Below are 20,508 nucleotides of genomic sequence, written 5' to 3' on the forward strand. Positions count from 1 at the left end.
GCAGGCGCTTCCTCTGTGGTCCGCGCCCATTCCCTGCGACCTGCTGGAGCGTTGCTGCTCCGTTTTCCGTCCGCTGCGGCTCTGGATGTTCCCTCTGCGGTCCGCGCCCACCAAACCCGCTCCTGGGGGTTTCATCTACGGTCTGGGGTACCAAGCGTCCCCCATGCGGTCCGCGCCCGCTCACCACGACCTGTTGGAGCGTTGCCGCTCCGTTTTTCGTCCGCTGTGGCTCTGGATGTTCCCTCTGCGGTCCGCGCCCACCAGTCCCACTTCTGGGTGTTCCATCTTCGGTCTGGTGTGCCTGGCAGTCCGTCAGGGGCTCGTTTTCCATCTCCATGTCTCTGGTTCTTCTGTTTGTGTAGTGTTGCAGCTGGCCCCGTTGCTCCTTTAACAATTCCAGAGCCGGATCCCAGGCTCTGTACCCTGTGTCACGGTTCATAAGATCGTCAGCCATTTTAATTTCTATCGACTCTCTTATAACACTGTCCCAAAATCTGGGTGTTTGTGCTAGAATCTTGGTATCCTCATACTTCATGGCATGATCTAGTTCTAGACAGTGTTCAGCAATGGCTGACTTAGTCACCTGTCTTAATCTAGTGTGCCTCTGATGTTCTTTGCACCTGATCTCCACAGTTCTTGTTGTCTGGCCAATGTAGGACATGCCACATTGACAAGGTATATTGTAAATCCCTGGTTTTCGTAACCCCAGGTTGTCTTTGACACTCCCCAGCAGTCCCCCGGACATCATGGTTAGTTTTGATGTGGTAACGCTGTTCACCAGGGTCCCACTGAAGGACTCACTAGAACTGATTGCAGAGAAATTTGACGGTGCTCTGTTGGACCTGTTCAGTCATACACTGACATCCACGTATTTCCTGTACAGAAACCAATATTACGAGCAAACCGAAGGTGTAGCTATGGGCAGCCCACTGTCCCCTGTGGTTGCCAACATGTTTATGGAGAGTTTTGAGGAGAGGGCATTGGAGACAGCCACATTTAAACCCACATGCTTCTTTAGGTATGTGGATGACACCTTCGTGATCTGGCCACATGGGATGGACAGGCTCAATGAGTTTCTTGAACATCTTAACTCATGCCACCGTAATATCAAGTTCACCATGGAACTGGAGAAGAATGGCCAGCTGCCATTTCTGGATGTACTAGACCAGAGGAAAGCAGATGGATCAATTGGCCACAGTGTGTACCGAAAACCAACACACACTGATTTATATCTGCAGGCCAGCAGCTGTCACCACCCTGCACAGAAGAATGGGGTTCTGAAGACTTTGGTGCACAGAGCACGTGCCCTGTCAGACCAAGAGAATCTACCTATAGAGATAGAACGTCTCAAAACAGTTTTCTCCAAGAGTGGATACACGGACAGACAAATTGAGAGGGCACTCCAACCAGCCACTATACCACAGGTTCCTGAAGAAGACCAAGATGAAACAAAGAAGGTGGCATATCTGCCCTATGCTGGCTCTATTTTTGCCAGAATCAGTAGGATCCTCCGCAAACACAATATCAAGTGTGTTTTCTGTCCATCCAACAAGATCGGGGGACTGCTGGGGAGTGTCAAAGACGACCTGGGGTTACGAAAACCAGTGATTTACAATATACCTTGTCAATGTGGTATGTCCTACATTGGCCAGACGACAAGAACTGTGGAGATCAGGTGCAAAGAACATCAGAGGCACACTAGATTAAGACAGGTGACTAAGTCAGCCATTGCTGAACACTGTCTAGAACTAGATCATGCCATGAAGTATGAGGATACCAAGATTCTAGCACAAACACCCAGATTTTGGGACATTGTTATACGAGAATCGATAGAAATTAAAATGGCTGACGATCTTATGAACCGTGACACAGGGTACCAGCTAAGCAGAGCCTGGGATCCGGCTCTGGAATTGTTAAAGGAGCAACGGGGCCAGCTGCAACACTACACAAACAGAAGAACCAGAGACATAGAGATGGAAAATGAGCCCCTGACGGACTGCCAGGCGCACCAGACTGAAGATGGAACACCCAGAAGTGGGACTGGTGGGCGCGGACCGCAGAGGGAACATCCAGAGCCACAGCGGACGAAAAACGGAGCGGCAACGCTCCAACAGGTCGTGGTGAGCGGGCGCGGACCGCAGGGGGAACGCTTGGTACCCCAGACCGTAGATGAAACCCCCAGGAGCGGGTTTGGTGGGCGCGGACAGCAGAGGGAACACCTAGAACCGCAGCGGATGGAAAACGGAGCAGCAACGCTCCAGCAGGTCGCAGGGAATGGGCGCGGACCACAGAGGAAGCGCCTTCAGCCGTTGGTGGAGGGGGAAGGCCATAGCCATAAATACTGGACCAGGTCCACTCGAGGAGCAGTCTCAGGTCGCACCTGATGAAGGTTACGAGCTACGTGACCGAAATATCGTGCAAGTACGACACTGATATCCGGCAGAACACCCGGCAACCCAAGATGTCATTATGAATTTTGCTTGAAACAACAAGTTTCCAATTTTTTATGGACATTGTATACTTTGTGCTTTCTCTATGATAAAGTCAAAAGATTTCTCATTACTACTTGATGCACAGACTCAATACTTGATGCCATGAAACTTTTACTATCCTTCTATACAAGAAAGTTGATTAAGTGTTACAGGAATGTAATTAAGAATAAATTAAATATCTAATGCTACAGTTCTTCCTGTAATTTTCTTTAACTATTATTGTACAGAATAGTTACCATCAGGAGTCAAAATGTTTAGTACTGCCAATGTACATACATCAAAGTGATGAGATTATCCTAACTTCCAGAAATATTAGTGTCTTCCTTGCTAAGGACACAGAGTCAGGAAGGTTGACCAGCCTTTCCTTTTTAACCATCTCTACTTTATCTTCCTGCTATCATACGGCAATCAATCACGTAAACCATTTATTCTCAAGTATTTGAAGCATTAAAAATGTCCTGCAATAATTTCTGAATCTTCAGCAACTTTTTTCTGTACACCTTCCCTATTATCTTCAGGATAAATGTTTATTAGAATTTATTGCTGCCATCTTAGATTAAATGCTAATGCCATCCATCTACTCACTCAATAAGTAATGAATGAGTATTTAAACAACCAAAAACCAACAATGATATAAACAAATGCTCAGTGAAGATATAAAATAAATCATCAATGACTGAAATCCTATGTCACCCTGTCTTCGCATTTGTGAAAAATATATCAAAAGTTGCAAATGACGAATGTTTGGTGTTCTTCATTGGCCCTGGCAAAAACAAGTTCTTAAGATTCATCTGCAAAAACTTTTCATATGTTTCTATAACACGTTAGTAATTCATTGAGTTGCAAACAGGTATGATGAAAAGACTGTTACATATAAGTCTTCGGCCAAGCCTTCTTCAGAAAGGTGAAATGCACACACGAGTGCTACCTCTGGCCAGATGCTAGCTTTAAGTAGAAATCTACACATTCATACACATACAATCACACAGACACCCAAATGCACATTCCTATGAGTCTGTAACATACTTACGTGTGTTGAGTCTGGCCGGGATGTCCAGAGGTAGTGGTCGTGTGTGTGTGTGTGTGTGTGTGTGTGTGTGTGTGTGTGTGAGAGAGAGAGAGAGAGAGAGAGAGAGAGAGAGAGAGAGATATGTGCTTCCTTGTATGAATGTGTGTTTCTCTTTTCTGAAGAAAGCTTTTGGCAGAAGCTCGTATGTAACAGTCTTTTCATTGTGCCCTTCTGCAACTCAATGTGTCATCTTTGCGGTGCGTAGCAATCTATCCTTTTCCTAATATTGTTGATATTACAACCTCGACTTTCCAGTTTGACAGCTTAATAATTACTTCATAATGACTTTCTTTCCCTTTTTTTTTTTTTTTTTTTTTTTTTTTTTTTTTTTGCAAAAACTACTAGTTTGTATATTTTCAATTCCAGTGATCTGCTAAAATGTCTGCTCACCATTTCAATTATTCATTAAGGTCTATGGAAGGGGCATGGTTTCTTTTTATTTGTACAGCTACAACTCCATTACAGTAACTAATTCCTTAATAACATTTACAACTGTACTCCTTTTGCCATCCTCAGCAAATTTCTGTGATTTCCCCATGTACAGCTCAGCTGTTTATACCTTTCTTGCTGCAAAATTGGTAAAACATGACATGTATGTGTAACAATTATGGAAATTCCTGGATGGACCAATACATAAAATATGGGAGAAGCAATCACTCACCTATAGCAGACTGACATGTGGAGCAAAGAAACACACAACTGGAAACACTATGCACAATAGCTTTCTAGTGAAAGTAAGTAAGTACACACAAACACACACACACACACACACACACACACACACACACACACACACACACACACACACACCTGTGAAATACTTCTGTATGTTACAGTAATGAATAATAGCAAGCTAGCACAATTTGAAAATAACCAGAATTTCACGAAGTACTGCCCCTCTGCCTGCTAATACATAAAGACACTTAACTTCAGTCAAAAACAATGCACAGTATGGCAAGTACCCATACTAATATAATGGGGGCTATCCTTGGCTGAGGTCCACACATGCAGTTTAAGCGTTATGTCTGTGAAGAGCATCAATACGCAGAGACTGAGTAATTTTCACCACTTTATTCCAAAATACAATTTATAACAACAAGCATGCTATGCCAACTCGTCTTTACTGTGTCTATCACCCTATCCCCGAACAATCGCAAACTTATATTCCAGTGCGAGTTGAGAAAGACAGACTGAGCTATCATGCAGGCAGCCGGCAAATCGCCTGTGGCAGCATTCTGCATCTGGCATCCTTTTGTACTGACACAAGTAGTTGGTGAGCATTTTGAGTCAGCAACAATCCATGAGTTTTTGTGACCATGCCTCTAGCCCTTACAGTAATATCATAACCATTTACTGACAGTAAATTGTCAATTTATCTTCAGAAGTATTGAATTACAGCTGCACTTCTGTGGTAATGTGTATTCTGGCACAATCCACATTCCCGCCGCTTCTTCACCATGGCATGATCTATGCAACACAGTGTGTGCATTAAGAAATGGATTTGAAGAGTCCTTTCTAGTACCATAAAGAACCATAGGAATACATATGTAATTTGCAAGCAATGTTATCCACATGCTTTGTAAAACCAACTGAAAAGAGATTTTGCAGAATATTATTAATCTGCCCTTTTGGTTATTCAGCTTAAGGTTGCAAGACTATCACAAAAACTGTCACTCCCTCTTAAAATCGGCAACAAGGTAATAATTCTCTTTCTGCTCCAATAGTGGTTTCTAGTAGGTAAACCCTTCATATGGCACATCAACACACAAGCAATACTGGCGTTCAATAAGGTAGTTTTTCTTTAAACTTGTATAGCACCACCATACTGTAGCACAAATAAATTTAAAAAAATGTTCATATTAGTACAGCTTTCATCAAATTCTGACTAACTTATTTCACCTCCATGTCTTACTATGTGTTCTCTTTCTCAACACGTGCTCCCAGAATGAGCAGCTCTGTTTACAGTTTTACCTTCAGAAGTTGTATATTCATGCACTTTGAGTGACAGAGGGCAAGAGATAAGCTCTTGAACAGCTACAAAATGTGAACCATTTATGTTTCTCCAGTATTTACTAGCAATCTTAGTCTGTTCTCACTAATTCACAGAAAATTTAAATTAATGACAAATTTCTCTTTGAAGATTTTATGCTGCACCATGTAAGAAAAAATAAAAAAAATAATTTATTGATCTGTTGTTATAGTTTAACTGTCTTGAGCTGACTGCAATGTAATTAAAAAGAATTACACCTGACATGTTTCACTTTTATTTACAAAGCATCTACTGGGTATTCTGTAAATTGGATCACATGTTTGTACATTTATTTCAGGATTCTTTTAGGTTAAAAACAGCGTTTTCTTTATGAAGTTGGTCTGTAAGCTACTTATGGCGTTTCTTTACATAGTCTGCATCTTCCCCTCTTGCTAGCAGTGGTTGATGTCAACAGGCTTCATTTCACATCTGCAGTTTTTGGTATTTTGCGTTATTTCCTGTGCTGCGCTGTATATAAATGACTTCCTTAACTGTTTTTCTTTCATCACTGCTACGGTGTTTATCCCTATTCATTTGTTTTCATCCACGTTGTGAGTGTTGCCAACCTATGAAACAATTGTGTGTGTGTGTGTGTGTGTGTGTGTGTGTGTGTGTGTGTGGTGTGTGTGTGAGGGGGGGGGGGGGGGGGGGGGGAGAGAGAGAGAGAGAGAGAGAGAGAGAGAGAGAGAGAGAGAGAGAGAGAGAGAGAGAGAAGAGAGAGTTAGTAAAATTGTCTTGTACGTAGGTAGAGATGTGAGAGGGGTGGGTTCCCCCCCCCCCCCCACCCCCCCTCCCTTCCTCTCTCTAGGGGGGGGGGAGGGGAGGAATGACAGGAATGGCCTTTACAGTGACTATGGGACATACCTGGGAGGAAACGGTAATGGTAAATGGAGCCCGTGGTTAGATTTGTACTTTTTATGTTATATTAAATGGTCAATCACTTTAAAGAGTGCGTGGTTCGCCAAGTTGATCTGATCATTTATGAGTTGTTCCTTTTCGTTAGGGTTTTTTGGATGTGGTAGTTTTCTTGTAAGATGAGCAGGTGTTTTTTGTTGTTGTTTATCCTTATGATTTCCATGTCTTGTGTTTCTGGTTGAATAACTGAAACAATAAACATTACAGAACAAAATCTTAAGACACACAGTACACTTCCACATGAATATATCAAAGAAACAGTCGAGCTTCTAGAGCTAATAAGAGAACAGAATTATGTTAAGTTCAATAATGAATTCTATTTATAAAGTGAAGGATTACCAATGGGATCTCCAGTGTCCGGAACCATATCAAACATATTTATGAACCATTATATATAAAAACAAAGATGAGGTGACTTACCGAACGAAAGCGCTGGCAGGTCGATAGACACACAAACATACACACAAAATTCAAGCTTTCGCAACAAACTGTTGCCTCATCAGGAAAGAGGGAAGGAGAGGGGAAGACGAAAGGAAGTGGGTTTTAAGGGAGAGGGTAAGGAGTCATTCCGCTCCCGGGATTGGAATGACTCCTTACCCTCTCCCTTAAAACCCACTTCCTTTCGTCTTCCCCTCTCCTTCCCTCTTTCCTGATGAGGCAACAGTTTGTTGCGAAAGCTTGAATTTTGTGTGTATGTTTGTGTTTGTTTGCGTGTCTATCGACCTGCCAGCGCTTTCGTTCGGTAAGTCACCTCATCTTTGTTTTTATATATAATTTTTCCCACGTGGAATGTTTCCCTCTATTATATTGATATTTATGAACCATGTAGAACAGATTATATTCAACAAAATAGTGCCAAATACGTACAGCATCCTATACTGGATTAGATATATGGATGATATCTTGTGCCTGATAGATGAACCAAACAATGAAATTGACCAGTTACACACAGACATAAATTCTGTTCATGTTAATATACATTTTACAATAGAGAAAGAGCAAAACAGACAGTTAAATTTCTTGGGCATCACCATAAAGATTCAAAACAACCGACACACATTTGCCATGTACTGGTACCGAAAACTGACAACAACAGCTACAATTATACACAAGACATCACAACACCCCAATTCTCAAAAGCAAGCAACACTCAGATACATGCTCCACAGACTAAACACAGTACCATCAGACACACACAAACAAATACACAAAATACAAGGATAGAAGCAACACAAAGTGTGAAAGAAACAGAAAGAAAAATATGGTACACAATGACATACAGCCATAAATACACACACAGAATACTTTCAAAAAACAAGGCATAAAAATAGCACACCAAGCCAACAACTCAATTCAGAAATACTTCCCAAAAACAATAGGAAGAACTGATCTGTATCAGAAATCAGGAATATGCCAACTGAAATGCAATACATGTGATGGAAGATATGTAGGTAAAGCTAGGAGGACATTTGACACCAGATACAAAGAACATGTAAGAGCATGGAAGTATAGGGCAAATCATTCAACTTTTGCAAAACACTTACACCAACACCAACATAAAATTACAACCAGAAACACAGACATGGAAATCATACAGATAAACAACATCAAAAAATACCTCCTCACCTTACAAGAAAACTACCACATCCTAAAAACTGTAACAGAAAAGAAACAACTCATAAATGATCAGGTCAACTTGGCAAACCACACACTCTTTAAACTGATTGACACTTAATATAACATAAAAAGTACAAATCTAACCACAGGCTCCATTTACCACTACAATTTCCTCCCAGATCTGTCCCATAATCAATACCCACGCAATCCCTGTCGTTCCCGCCCCCCTCCCCTCACGGAGAGAGAGGAAGGGGGGAAGAGGAACCCACCCCTCTCATGTCTCTACCCACATATAAGACAACAATTTCACTCACTCTCTCTCTCTATCGCGTGCGCGCGCGCGCGCACACACACACACACACACACACACACACACACACACACACAATCGTTTCATAGGTTGGCACCACTCACAACATGAACGAAAACAAACAAATAGGTATAAACACTGTAGCAGTGATGAATGAAAAACAGTTAAGATAGTCAATTATAAATAGTGGAGTGCAGAAAATGACACAAAATACCAAAAACTGCAGATGTGAAATGAAGCCTGTTGACATAAACCATTGCCAGTAAGAGGGGAAGGTGCAGACTGTGTAAAGAAACACCGTAAGTAGCTTACTGACCAACTTCATAAATAAAATGCTGTTTTCAACCTAAAAGAATAAAAAAATAAATTTACAAACATGTGTATCCAATTTACAGAATATCACAGAAAGTGCTTTGTAAATAAAAGCAAAACACTTCTGGTGTAATTCTTTTTAATTACAATGCAATCAGTTCAAGACAGATAACCTATAATAACAGCTGCTGCAGAAGATAGCCATACAAACAAATGTATTATTTTATTGACTTCATAATTTTTATCAATATCTGTGTAAAACAATAGCAAAAATTAAAAATGTATCAAATAAGTGCTTTCTGTAGACATCTTACCTGTGTCCTCTGAACACTTCTTTTAATGTTGTTTTGAATATAAGGAGAGAACACATCTAAATCAAATGGATCAACTTCACTTTCCAATTTCTCACACAATTCTTGCGAACACCCCATTAACACCTGCGGAAGTATGCAAAATTAGTACTGACAGTATAGTTGGTTACATTATCACAAATCTTCATAAATATTATGCAATACCTTGTTGTCTCTGGGAACTAGTAGGAGTGTCAGGTATTTAACATCAAGTAAAAATTGCAACGATTGTGCCTGACTCAGTGGTTTTGTATTCATAGTGGTTTTATAAAAGTCGAAAATAAGTCCAATTATACATTCAACCAAGTCTTGATGAATCTTCCTGGAAAGAAACTTAATAAAAATACAATAATACTGAAAATGGAAGATGTCTTCAACCAACTGTTTAACATAAAAACTAATTTTATTTATAATTTTAACAACATGATACAATAATTCTCTTTGGAACATGAGATACGTACTACAAAGATAACTGTATGACAGAAGTCTACACTGAGATTGTTATTTCCTTTCCTGCAATGCAACAGGAAAAAAAATTGAATGCAACGGTCTCCTTAGAACAATGTTAACCTAATAGTTTTCTAACACCTACAGAATGAATGATAACACAGATTTGGCTGGGAGAGCTCTCTGCTGAATAACAAAGTATCAGTTTAACAATGTAGGAAGGATAGGCTGCTACTTACCATAACAATGACACGTTAAGTTTCAGATAGGCACAATTAAAAGCCACTGTGTAAGTGTAAAGCTTTCGGCCATGGACTTCATAAGAAAAAGAATGACACACACACACACACACACACACACACACACACACACACACACACCATGCACTCTCACAAGCAAGAACATATATGCGCACACAACCACCAACACCGGCAGCTCTGGCAGTCGTGTATGCTTGAAGTGTGCTCGATTGTCTGAATGAATGGTGTGTGTTTTTCTTTCCTTCTCTAACAAAGGCTGTGGCCAAAAGCTTATGTGTAAGTGCCTTTTAATTTTGTATGTTTGCAATTTAAAGTAAGTAGCAATCTATCTTTTCCTATATTGTTGATATTCCGAGCTGGAATTTCCATTACTTGAAAGTATCAATTTTTTGAGATGCAAAAATATTAGACGGATGCTGTTATACATTTATTAAAATATAAACCTTTGATTTACAGCTCGAGTTCAAAAACATAAAACTAAAGGTATGTAAAGGAAAACATCAAATAAACAAGCTACAACTTCTCTGCTACAAGTAACCAAGACAGATTCCAAGCACAGGGCATCTACTTTACACACGTCAAACTTATTCTTTATTTCTGTGGAGGTCTAAAATGATAATGGTGTACACCAGCATGGCTTTCAGTACGAAAATAAGTACCGAACTGTTCCAAGCAAATTTACAATCAGCAAATGACAGCACGCTTCTATCATGTCTCTCACTACCGTCCCTGCTTGCCCCATTCAACTTAAACCAAAACTCCATCTGAACTGACCATGAAGGCTCAACGGTACCAACAGGCCGCAGTGTCATCCTTAGCCCACAGGCATCATTGGATGCGGATATGGAGGAGCATATGGTCAGCACACGACTCTCCCGGCCATATGTCAATTTAAAAGACCGGAGCCATTACTTCTCAATCAAGTAACTCCTCAGTTTACCCCACAAGGGCTGAGTGCATCCCACCTGCCAACAGCACTCAGCAGACCAGATGGTCACCCGTCCAAGTGCTAGCCCAGCACGACAGCACTTAACTTCGGTGACCTGACAGAAACCTGTGTTACCACTGCAGCAAGGCCGTTGGCCCCATTCAACTTACTTGACCTAGTTTCCACACACCTTCCTCTCTGTCTATTCCTTTCAGCCTGAGCAATCACTCATAAACAGTCTACACAGGTATATATGTGCTGTGTGATATCTCACATGTGCTCTGTGTGTGTGTGATAAAGCAGTACTGGACTGTCCATATATTTTTTGGACAGTATATTCCTTATGTTAAACCAACAGCTACAACTGACTCAATAAAAATAGTCAAGTGCCAACTGGCAACAAATCAATTTATTATAGATGAATGTTGTTTCACTTTTTGGACTACAGGAGACAGAATTTTTACACAGCTAGGACCATTTCAGATAGATGCTCACTTAGAACTGGAGGGATGCAGAGGAGCATAACTCAAGAGATGCAATAATTCTGTAAACTGCACCAATGTATTCTCTGGCATCCATTTATGTACTTCCAAAGTTGCATTACTGTAGCACTGACAACTGTGCTATGCTGACAATTTATTACAAGTAAGATCGCTGATTCTCCAAACCATTTTGGTTAAAAACATGTGCCATGCTGGTTTAAAGTAAAGCAGTTCTTATGAATATCACATGCGTTTACTGTTAGGCAGGAGTGTTCACCAAAAGTGTCCAGTGAAGTGAGTGTTGCACAATCTGATCGATCAGATTTTTCCAATATTTTAGTGAAATAAATCAATATATCAAGGCATATGTATGATCCACATAAGCACTTAAAAGGCAAAGATAATGTGTGAAAACAAAGGCATCACAATTTTTTTAAAGAAATATGGAAACAAGAGGGTAGAAAGGAAGGAGAGTTAAAGGAAGGCCTTTCGGTCAGTGAGGGAAGATAAGGACCTTTTAGTTCTTCCCGCCGATAAAGGTAGTGCCACTGTTCTTTTGTCTCGTGAAGTTTATTTGTCTAAAACGGCCTGTTTATTGGATGATTCTGCTTACTGTAAACTTCGGAGGGACCCTACAGACCAGATAAAGTGGAAGACCATTTCACTTATTAAGAAGAGCTCCCTGAAAAAGGACACCATCAAAAAACTTCATCCAGGGGTGGCAGTACCACCAAGGTTGTATGGTTTACCGAAGGTGCATCAACCTGGAGCTCCTCTCTGTCCTATCGTTAGTAATGTGGGCACTCCTACTTATAATTTAGCTAAATATCTTTCTCTTGTCCTCAGCCCTTATGATGGAAAATGTGAACATCATTTATCCAACTTGACTGATTTTATTGAACGGTTGAAGTCTTTATGCATTGGAACATCTGACCTTATGGTTGGTTTCGGTGTGGTTTCTCTTTTCACCCAGGTACCTTTGGAAGAGTCGTCATTGTTAATTGGTCAACTTTTGGATGATAAAACTACTGAGCTGTGTCGCCATGTGTTGACATCAACACATTTTTTATTTAATGATTTATTTTTTTAACAAACTGACGGTGTGGCTATGGGGAGTCCTCTTTCCCCTATTGTCATCAATCTTTTTATTGAAGATTTTGAAGATATCACACTCAGGACTACTACTCTTCAACCTATGTGTTTTTGGAGATATGTGGATGATATTTCCATTGTTTGGCCACATGGAATGGAAGTTCTTAATCAGTTTTTAGATCATTTTAACTATCTTCATCCATGCGTCAAATTTTCAAATGGAAATTGAAAAAGATGGTAAATTACATTTTTTGGATCTTCTAGTATACAAAAAAGGAAATGGTACCTCGGGACATGGCATATACTACACTCCTGGCAATGGAAAAAAGAACACATTGACACCGGTGTGTCAGACCCACCATACTTGCTCCGGACACTGCGAGAGGGCTGTACAAGCAATGATCACACGCATGGCACAGCGGACACACTAGGAACCGCGGTGTTGGCCGTCGAATGGCGCTAGCTGCGCAGCATTTGTGCACCGCCGCCGTCAGTGTCAGCCAGTTTGCCGTGGCATACGGAGCTCCATCGCAGTCTTTAACACTGGTAGCATGCCGCGACAGCGTGGACGTGAACCGTATGGGCAGTTGACGGACTTTGAGCGAGGGCGTATAGTGGGCATGCGGGAGGCCGGGTGGACGTACCGCCGAATTGCTCAACACGTGGGGCGTGAGGTCTCCACAGTACATCGATGTTGTCGCCAGTGGTCGGCGGAAGGTGCACGTGCCCGTCGACCTGGGACTGGACCGCAGCGACGCACGGATGCACGCCAAGACCGTAGGATCCTACGCAGTGCCGTAGGGGACCGCACCGCCACTTCCCAGCAAATTAGGGACACTGTTGCTCCTGGGGTATCGGCGAGGACCATTCGCAACCGTCTCCATGAAGCTGGGCTACGGTCCCGCACACCGTTAGGCCATCTTCCGCTCACGCCCCAACATCGTGCAGCCCGCCTCCAGTGGTGTCGCGACAGGCGTGAATGGAGGGACGAATGGAGACGTGTCGTCTTCAGCGATGAGAGTCGCTTCTGCCTTGGTGCCAATGATGGTCGTATGCGTGTTTGGCGCCGTGCAGGTGAGCGCCACAATCAGGACTGCATACGACCGAGGCACACGGGGCCAACACCAGGCATCATGGTGTGGGGAGCGATCTCCTACACTGGCCGTACACCACTGGTGATCGTCGAGGGGACACTGAATAGTGCACGGTACATCCAAACCGTCATCGAACCCATCGTTCTACCATTTCTAGACCGGCAAGGGAACTTGCTGTTCCAACAGGACAATGCACGTCCGCATGTATCCCGTGCCACCCAACGTGCTCTACAAGGTGTAAGTCAACTACCCTGGCCAGCAAGATCTCCGGATCTGTCCCCCATTGAGCATGTTTGGGACTGGATGAAGCGTCGTCTCACGCCGTCTGCACGTCCAGCACGAACGCTGGTCCAACTGAGGCGCCAGGTGGAAATGGCATGGCAAGCCGTTCCACAGGACTACATCCAGCATCTGTACGATCGTCTCCATGGGAGAATAGCAGCCTGCATTGCTGCGAAAGGTGGATATACACTATACTAGTGCCGACATTGTGCATGCTCTGTTGCCTGTGTCTATGTGCCTGTGGTTCTGTCAGTGTGATCATGTGATGTATCTGACCCCAGGAATGTGTCAATAAAGTTTCCTCTTCCTGGGACAATGAATTCACGGTGTTCTTATTTCAATTTCCAGGAGTGTATAAACCCACACACACGGACTGCTATCTTCATTCTACGAGCTGTCATCCACCACATCAGCAGATGGGAGTTCTATGTACATTGCCATTTCTGATTCCAAAAATTTGCACAGGAACTGGATCATCTTAAGGATGTCTTCAAGCTCAACGGATATACTGATCATGAAATTAATCGTGCTTTTCAGTTTGGACCATCAAGTGCACCAACACCGGATACTAGTAAATCAGTTGGTTTTCTATCCTTTGCAGAAAGTATTTCTTCAAAAACTTCTAGAATTCTCAAGAAATATGATATTAAAAGTGTTCCATTGCCTTTGGCCAAGACTAGGGCCCAGTTTGGATCTGTTAAAGGTGAAATGGGAATGAGAAAGCATGGAGTTCATAAAATTCCCTGTCATTGTGGAAAGGCTTATATTGGACAGACTATTCACACTGTTCATGACGGATGTGTGGAACATCAGCATCACATATTTTTGCTCCAGCCTGGAAAATCTGCCATCGCCGAACATTGTCTCATTAAAGGGCATAACATGTCATTTAAAGAGATGTGAATTATTGCTCCAGCTTCTCGTTACTGGGATTGTGTGCTCAAGGAATCCGTCAAAATATGATTATCTGATGACATTATTAAGAGAGAGAGAGAGAGAGAGAGAGAAATGTTTTCCTTTAAGCAAGACAAGGACCCCTATTTTTATCTTATTTAAAACAACAACGGTCTAGTTTTTGACCTGCTACATCTTAATTTGTAATTTATCACTTTCAACAGTTTCTACTGCCGGGGGTGCTGCAATTCTTCTCTTCGCAGGGGGCAGCTCTTCCACTTTTCGTGCAGGCGCAGTGGCCTGGACCCGGGGTATAAAGGAGTCACAGTTTCTCACGTTCATTCAGTTCCGGTGTGATTGTGTACTCAGCAATCGCACCTGAAGATTGCGGGCAGATGGATCGCTGAAATAACGTGTAGTGAAGACAATCATATCTGGTAGCATAGCCATGAAGAGTGCAAACAAGAAGGCAGAAAGTTCTCCCTTCCTACTAATCAAAGGGGAACTTTTATTTTTAGGTTGATCCACTGCCTGAAGGCCAGTGTGTTATGTAATGCCAAAAGCGAAAGGACTGAAGTTTTCAATTTGAAATAAGACACGCTGATATATTTTCCAGATAGTATTATTGCAGGATGTGTCAGACTTACAAACCTGTTTTCTATAACAATTCTGAGCTGCTGAAAGATGTCAAGGCAACAACCATAATGCTGTGTAGAATCCCAGCCCGTTAAATTTTTAATAACAAATTAACGTGTATGGTTATGCAGCAAACTCAATATGCAGAACTCATTCATTCTAAACAGAGTAACTATTGGTCAAGATTCCATTCATAAAATTAATTTACAACTTGTGAATTATAACAATAAAGTCAATATATGGAAAGAAAAATTCCCAAATACAGATTAATAGCATACCTCAAATATAAAAAAAACTGCCCACAACTTCCACATTTAAAAAATACTGTAACTGATTTTCACAGAACAGTCAAGGAAAGAAGGAAGGAAGAAAGATTAGGGTTTCAAGTCTTGCCAAAAATGAGGTCATTAGAGACAGATTGTTTCAAGGATGGAGAAGGAAATCAGCAACAGCCTGTCAAAGGAACCATCCCAGCATTTTCCTGTGGCAATTTTGGAAAGTCACACCTAAGTCAGGATGGTCAGACGCAGATTTAAACCGTCATCCTCCTGAATGTGAGTCCAGTTGGCTAACCACCAGAGCAGTTAAGTTTTCTATGTAGTTTATTTATGGACCAGAAAATATAGCATCTATTTTTGTCACAAATCACTTTTAAAAAAATTATTAAGGCCCTACTGCACTGGGATGCCATGGCAGGTCTGCTGGCAGAGATGCCAGACAGAAGCATGGGACGTAATGGAGCCTCCCACACCTGTGACAGCTATGCCGGCAGAGTGGTTGCCATGAGCTTCTGCTGGCACGCCTGCCAATGCTGCCAGGAGAACACACAGCAGGACTCCAGCAGAGCTGCTGAGTGCTACCTACCACTCACCCGTACCTAGTTCTATCTGCCCACGTGAGGGCTATGGATAGTTCAAACCCCAAATCTTTTATCTGCGAGATTCAGATGAGATCAGCAACTTGGGACACTCCATCTCAGAACTATTCAAAATGCAAACTGGAAAAAAAAGTTGAGACTTATGAGGGTCATAAATGAAGCCCAGTTTGAAGAATAACCCTCTTCACGTTACAGTCACATTCAAACTACTTACAATAATGCACTTTCTGGACACTGGCTGGATGGAGATAGTGGAAATTATTGATCCTCAGTTTCCTCGTAGCCTGCTTCTGAAGCTCCACTCCAACTACAAGAGCTTTACACCACAGACAAAGCACATTTGCTATAAGGGCTATGTTAGTTTTCCTCAAAACCAACTTCTACACCGAAATAGCACAGCTACATCTTCTGCTGCAGCAAGTGATGCTAATAGACCAGATACAGACACACTAGAATTATTTTAAGAAAAAATATATGTAAACAAAGGAGACAGGTTTCTGACTTTTCTAAAACATTTGTAAATTTACTTTCAGTTTATAACAATGGTCTTTTCGAATAAAAACTGAAAGCACGTCTATACGCACTTTACAGTTACAACTTAAATTGTAACTACACTGAAGACAACAAACCATTAGCTACCGAGTACACAGGTCACAAAAATATTTTCCTCTAATAAGATTACTTTCCTTAAAACAGTTCGCTTTTTCTTCAGTACACTCTCATGAGACCTCCACTACCACGCCCAACGAACAGAATTACACTTTCAGGATAATGGAAAATTTAGCACTGTAATTTCTTACATTATTACAAAGCGTGTCAAATAATCTGTTAATGTCACGATCAGCAGTGATGAGATGTGCTCAGAACATGTTTCTCTGCATTCTGCTTTTATTTCAAACTTGCACATAAAGCTTGTAGCTCTTCTACTGAGCGGAGACTGAAGGCATTCCTCTGGCGTCTCTGTTGACATCTTGTACTGCCAGACCTGAGCACTGCCAGCAGAGTGGCCAAGAGACCCGTGCCATCCCAGTGTGGCAGGGCCCTTTGATGCACAAATTTAAAAGGTTATCATGCTAGCCTTAGTGCTTTGAAATTGAGTGCTAAAAGAAAGTGATGATTGGTGAAGTTCTTCACTGGGACATTGGCTTTTCAAAAAACTGCAGTAATTTCCCCCCCCCCCCCCCTCCACAATGGCCTTTGTTTTCTTCTTTTGACTGTATTTAAGGTTTCAGCAAATTATCACTCTACTGAGAAGGAGAGCATTTTCCTGCCGGCAAATCAAATGCATTTCTCATTGAAGGAATATCTCAACATACTTTTCTCTTCCCACCAAATTCAATAATTATGAAAACCGCAGAATATTACGTTTGACTTTCGTGGACACTCATAGTCATGCTACCCGTGTTGACAAAGCCACAGACAGAACTGCCACAGCACTTAGTGCAGAAGTAGAACCAAAAATAACTATTTGCACATCAGGGGAAGAATATCGGTGCACTCAATATAGGTTGACAGGTTTTGTTTTCCAATTGCTATACTGCTGGGTGCAGGCTCTCTACTTTGGCAGATGGCTTAGAGCGTAAACTACCGAGAATTTTGACAGCCAGAGGGGACAGCATGGGAAAACAAGCCCCACCTCCCTCGGGCAGGGCAGCAGCCTACAGAAAAAGCAGAGCTGACAAAATAGTCACAGGGATTGCTGATTTCTTCTGGTATTGTGAAGGTCATAATTGAAAGAGGTAATGAATCGGGATTAGCCTTTCCATTCGTTTCAAAATAAGAAAAAGAACAATGAGCAAGGGAATTGGCTACTACGCAACTACTATGTGACGTTGGCAGAGCATTGTATATGAGGTAGTTCAGGGTGACTTCCAGCAGTATTTGATGTAAGCATTGTTCGAAACACCTGCCACCTAAAACTGCCATCTTAAAAGTGTCTGTGTTATATCAACTTTTAAACTTTAGCTAGCAGCTCTTTGTTCTATGGTGCCAGTCCCATGCTTGTTGCATTATATGCAGAAGAAAACAAAGGCCATTGTGGGGAGAAAAAAACTACTGCAGTTTTTGGAAAAGCAAATGTCCCAGTCAAAAAGTTCACCAACATGCAAGTTGCATTACATGGCACATTCCTTCTGTTGCCTACAACTGGCGTGGCACTGGACAATTGAATGTACTGATATGTGGTTGCCTTCATGTACTTTTTATTTATACACATTATCTTTTCAAATTGGCCTTCGCAATACCAGTAACGGATAATTGGTTACATTTTCAGATAAAGTTTGGTATGAAATAGCATCTATTAGGTAACTTCACATCTTCGCATTTTGACACAGAATTCGCATCTATATTTGCATTTATAGTAGAACGAAAATTTTTCAGGTCTCTACGTGTAATGTAGCAAAGAACTATTTTTCTAGGGCTTCTTTTAACTGCAATAACTTTTTTAAAGTTTAATAGCTAAAAGCTACCTTTTTGAGTTACTTCCTTGTCTAACTGTGTCATCACCGCATTGAACAAACACTTAACGTGATGACTTGGGAGTGGCACTGGCTGCTGTGTGACTGTGACCATGCCAAATTGTAATATTTAACCAACACATTTCGAACTCTCACTAATTATAGAATGAATAATAACAATGACTGACTTAACCACTATGTCACAATATTCTAGGGATGAGAGAGGTAAGTTTCTTCCTACACATACTTGGAGTAATATTCAAAGAGAATAATACTGTTCAACATGTTGCAAAAAGAAGTTTGCAAAAGATGCAAGGCTACTTGAACCTTTGTATGAAGTGCAGCTGAATTTCAGTGTGTTCAGTTTCAAGCACTGGAGTGTAGACAGTACTGTTGCTGCATGCATGTTAGTTAGTTATTTGCATGTTTCGTGGATCATAACTGTGACATCTCCCTATGATTTAGAATGAATCAGTTTTACAATTAGAGTACATTGTTTCAGCAAAAAGTATGGAAACATGCTGAACACTTGCATGATTTCTTATTTTTTTATTTATGTCAATGAAGTGATTCACTACTTAACGTAGCTCATTTTCAGCCTATTATCACCCCCCCCCCTCCCACCACACAAACGCACGCACGCGCGCACACACACACACACACACACACACACACACACACACACACACACACACACACACCCATACTAATACACATTCAGAACTACTTCATTGAGTAAGAGTTATGAAGCTGGTATTATTTCACAAAAAAATATTGTTTTACTTGCTGTGTCAAATTGGGATAAGATTCCATCCTCCATCTCTATCAGCAACTAAGACTGACTGTTGTAAGCTAGTGAGGCTCACACTTTTATACCCAAAGGATGGCATCCAATCGGCTGGACTATGTCAGTTTGACAACAAGAAAATGGCATGTACTGTCCATGTCCACAGATTTTGTTTCTGCCTCTATTCAGTGTTGCTTGCAGCGCTATCCCTCATGTAAGATGGTAAACTGCAAGAAGTCATTCTCTGTGCTTTTTCTTTATGGAGTGCACATTTCCATGCATCGATAAGTGCGTAGCCAGCATCTCTAATGAAATTATTTTCACAAAATCTAATTTCAACTGTTTCCCAATAGGTCAATGTGTGAGCAAATATTCTCCTTTGTTCAAAAAAGTCTTGTGCTTATTCAATGGGCTGTTCTCTGCAACCACTGATTCATCAAAATACCTACATTTAAGGTGGTGGTGATGCTCGCTGCAGCAATTAGCAACTGTCCATATGGACTGGCACATACAACTTTTGCCACACTCGCGACGAATGTTATACATTCCTGGCACTTTCAGGCCTAGATTATCTTTAACTGGTCACAACATTTCTTACATTGTTCTGGGTGGACAGAAGACTGGTGTGATTCCTTAACCATTTAGGACTCTACCAATCATGCTAGTTGCTGCATTGCAGAATGGAAGTGCTGTGTATCGGTCATCTTGGCTCGTTTGAATGGCATCACATCTTGGTTCCTTTGACAGTGTTGATCTAATATCACAGATACAATACCCATTCCTTCTGAGCATCGTCATCAGACGGTTAATCTCAGAGACGACATGGTCCTTGTCTGAAATAGCCAGAGCTGTGTGTGCTAAAGCGTTCAGCACAACTCTCTTCTAAGCTGGAAAGTGAAAGCTATGCGCATTGAGATACAGATTTGTATGTGTCGGTTTTCTGTACACAGACTGGCTGAGTCATCCACCTGATTTCCGTTCAACCAGCACATATAAAAAAGATAACTTCCCGTCTTCCTCCACCTCCACTGTAAATATTATGTTATGATATACACCCTTCAAATGATCAGTGAAGTGCTGTGGCACCTCACTGCCATGCAGCCAGATTAAAAATATATCATCAATGTTCTGAAGAAGCATGACAGCAGGAAGGGTGCACTGTTCAGTGCTCATTCTTCA

General features: G+C 41.6%; 1 protein-coding gene across 3 annotated transcripts in view; it reads right to left on the reverse strand.

Moving 5' to 3' along the window:
* Positions 1–20,508, reverse strand: part of LOC126412134 (conserved oligomeric Golgi complex subunit 1) — a 129,558-nt gene that overhangs the window by 38,079 nt on the left and 70,971 nt on the right. For all 3 annotated transcript variants that reach the window (XM_050081580.1, XM_050081581.1, XM_050081582.1), the window contains exons 13-14: positions 9,260–9,416; positions 9,059–9,181 (exon numbers count right to left, since the gene is read on the reverse strand). In XM_050081580.1, coding sequence (XP_049937537.1) covers positions 9,059–9,181; positions 9,260–9,416 — 280 coding nt within the window. The remainder of the gene's footprint in view (positions 1–9,058; positions 9,182–9,259; positions 9,417–20,508) is intronic.

This window comes from Schistocerca serialis, chromosome 7 (genome assembly GCF_023864345.2).
Source record: "Schistocerca serialis cubense isolate TAMUIC-IGC-003099 chromosome 7, iqSchSeri2.2, whole genome shotgun sequence".
NCBI lineage: Eukaryota > Metazoa > Arthropoda > Insecta > Orthoptera > Acrididae > Schistocerca > Schistocerca serialis.